General features: G+C 50.7%; 1 protein-coding gene across 2 annotated transcripts in view; it reads left to right on the top strand.

Annotated features, from left to right (window-relative positions):
- svila (supervillin a) overlaps positions 1-2,500 on the top strand; it is a 53,937-nt gene that overhangs the window by 13,439 nt on the left and 37,998 nt on the right. For both annotated transcript variants that reach the window (XM_076290267.1, XM_076290266.1), the window contains exon 8: positions 1,869-2,500. This exon is cut by the window's right edge and continues 172 nt beyond it. In XM_076290267.1, the coding sequence (XP_076146382.1) occupies positions 1,869-2,500 (632 nt within the window). The remainder of the gene's footprint in view (positions 1-1,868) is intronic.

The raw sequence follows: 2,500 nt of genomic DNA, 5'->3' as shown, positions 1-2,500 counted from the left end.
CTCCCTACATAGGGAGCTGTATCACTAGACATGACTTTGGATTAAATGCATCTTTTAAAAATGAGCGTAGCACTCTAGAATCTTTGGCACTACGGTATGACGTTAGCAAAGGCCTGACGTTAAACTAAATTAGCTTACGTAAGCTAGCAGGCTAACGGTATAAATTAGTTTTACGGCCGGCAGATATATCAGACCAGACGCTATTAATGGTTACAACAATGGCATAATCAGATAGTAAGTTGTTTATTTTTCATCTCTTATCTACAAATCTAAGCAAAATAAGGTCACACAAATGACATTTTAAACAGATTCAGCAGCCATTACCGATGTCATCCGCCATGTTTGTTTACCTTTCACAGCTGTTTCAGACGTTGCCACAAGGGATTATGGGTAGGAGGGAGCATGAAGTGTGCATCGATGCTGCCTTCAAAAATGACCGTTATTTGGGAATTCTAAGATATCTTAAAAGGCAGCAGAATTAGTTTTTTCGGTTTCGAACCGCACTTGCTGCCTTGCTCCCCAGTTAGATATCTTAAAAGGCAGCAACTTTACCCGTTTCGAACACACCCATAGACTGCTGGTGGTTGACCTGTCTGACCCCTGCCTGCTCATGCTGACCTGAGCAGGGCGAGGTTTAGCCCTCGGCGGGAGGGTGGAATGGCCTTAGCCATATGCCATGGGTCCTGCTGGGAGATTAGAGCCAGGACAGTCTGGGATTCACACACACACACACACACACACACACACATACACGCACACACGCACACGCACACACACGCACACACACACATACACGCACGCACACACACACACACACACACACACAGAGCAGACACCTGAACCAGCCAGAGTATACCATTCCATAGCACACACAGTTAACAAAATTCGCCAGAGGCACACGTACACACACACACACATACACACACACACACACACACACACACACACATAAAGAGCAGCCACCTGAACTAGCAAGAGAGCACCATGCCATACGACACACAGTTAACATAATCTGCCAGTGGCAAACACACACAAACATACATACATACATGCATACAAAGACACACACACAAGCAAGCGCACACACATTCACACATACATACAAAGACACACACACAAGCACGTACACACACACACTCATACATACATGCACACACACACATACATATATACACAAACATGACACACACGCACACACACACTGTGCAGACATGGAGTCATTATCTCCCTTACTTGAAGAGGGTACTAATACCTCAGTGACAGCCTGTTGACTAGTATTTAAGTGAATAAGGATGTGTGTGTTTTATGCTCACTTTTCATTAGGCTAAGGTTGAGGCGTGTTTTGATGAAAGGTGTGTGTGTGTGTGTGTGTGTGTGTGTGTGTGTGTATGTGTGTGTGTGTGTGTGATGGAGGGCATCAGCTAAAGGATGTGTAGGTGTGTGTGTATCAAGAGGTCTTTGGGTGTTAGTTTTGGTGTGTGAGAGTAAAGGGCTGTGTGTGTGTTTCTGTGTGTGTGTGTTTCATCTCATCTGTTTTTCATCAGCTGTACTTCAGGCGTGGTGACCTCTTTTATTACATTACCTACTCACAGATTCCCATAGCCCCCCCCACGTCTTTCCTGACCACACCAATAATAAACCGGCCAGTATGTGTGTGTGTGTGTGTGTGTGTGTGTGAGGAAGAAAGACTGATAGAGATCACAAGTGTTAACAGGGTTTGTATTGATTGTGAAGCGCACCCATTTGTTTAGTGAAGCTTGTGTGTAAGGCTGTGTTGAGTATGTGTCTGTAGAGCCATACTGTGTGTGTGTGTGTGTGTGTATCTGTGTGTCTGTGCGTTAACTTATTTTTCTCCCCTCCATCTGAAGAATCCGTGGCAGGGAACGTGTTGGCTCTCGTGAGCCACACACACACACCTCACCTGACCCCGCCTCCTCCTCCTCCGCACGCCCACACCTGGCCGCCACCCTGCCCTCGGACTCCTACCTGTCCATGAGCCGCGGAGCGAGGGATCAGGAGGACGTCGAGCAGACAACAGGACAGACGGCGGACGCCCCGACGGAGGTCCAAACGCAGGGCCTGCTGCGCAGCCGCAAAGCGGTCCTCCCCTCGGAGGTGCGTCGGCGCGAGCGCAGTGTGGACGAGCCCCATCGCCGTCCTCGAACCTCGTCCCCTACCGGCCACCGGCATCGCGGCGCCCCGGCGACCGAGATGACCGCTGCCGGTCCGCAGACGACAGCGGCGGCCGCGAGAGATGCCAAGGCCAGAGCAGACGCCCAGGGATACCCGCAGCACGGCCACACACACGCTCCGCTACACTCCCTCGCCCCTGCGTTCACACACACCGTGCCGCACGTGCCAGGACACACATGGCAGCCGCAGCAGTCCAGAGCCTTGGACGAGAGTGCTCCCCCTGCGTATACACACTCCACACACACCCCTGCACACACACACCCTCCCACACACACCTGGCAACCTCAGCAGTCCAGAGTCTCGGAAG

Source organism: Alosa pseudoharengus, unplaced genomic scaffold, assembly GCF_046254945.1.
Source record: "Alosa pseudoharengus isolate Yale_2024_CS ecotype anadromous, Long Island Sound unplaced genomic scaffold, YU_APseudo_1.1 YU_APseudo_1.1_scf_18, whole genome shotgun sequence".
Lineage (NCBI taxonomy): Eukaryota > Metazoa > Chordata > Actinopteri > Clupeiformes > Clupeidae > Alosa > Alosa pseudoharengus.
Note: the sequence above shows the minus strand (reverse complement) of the source record. Positions and strands in the feature narration are given on the sequence as shown.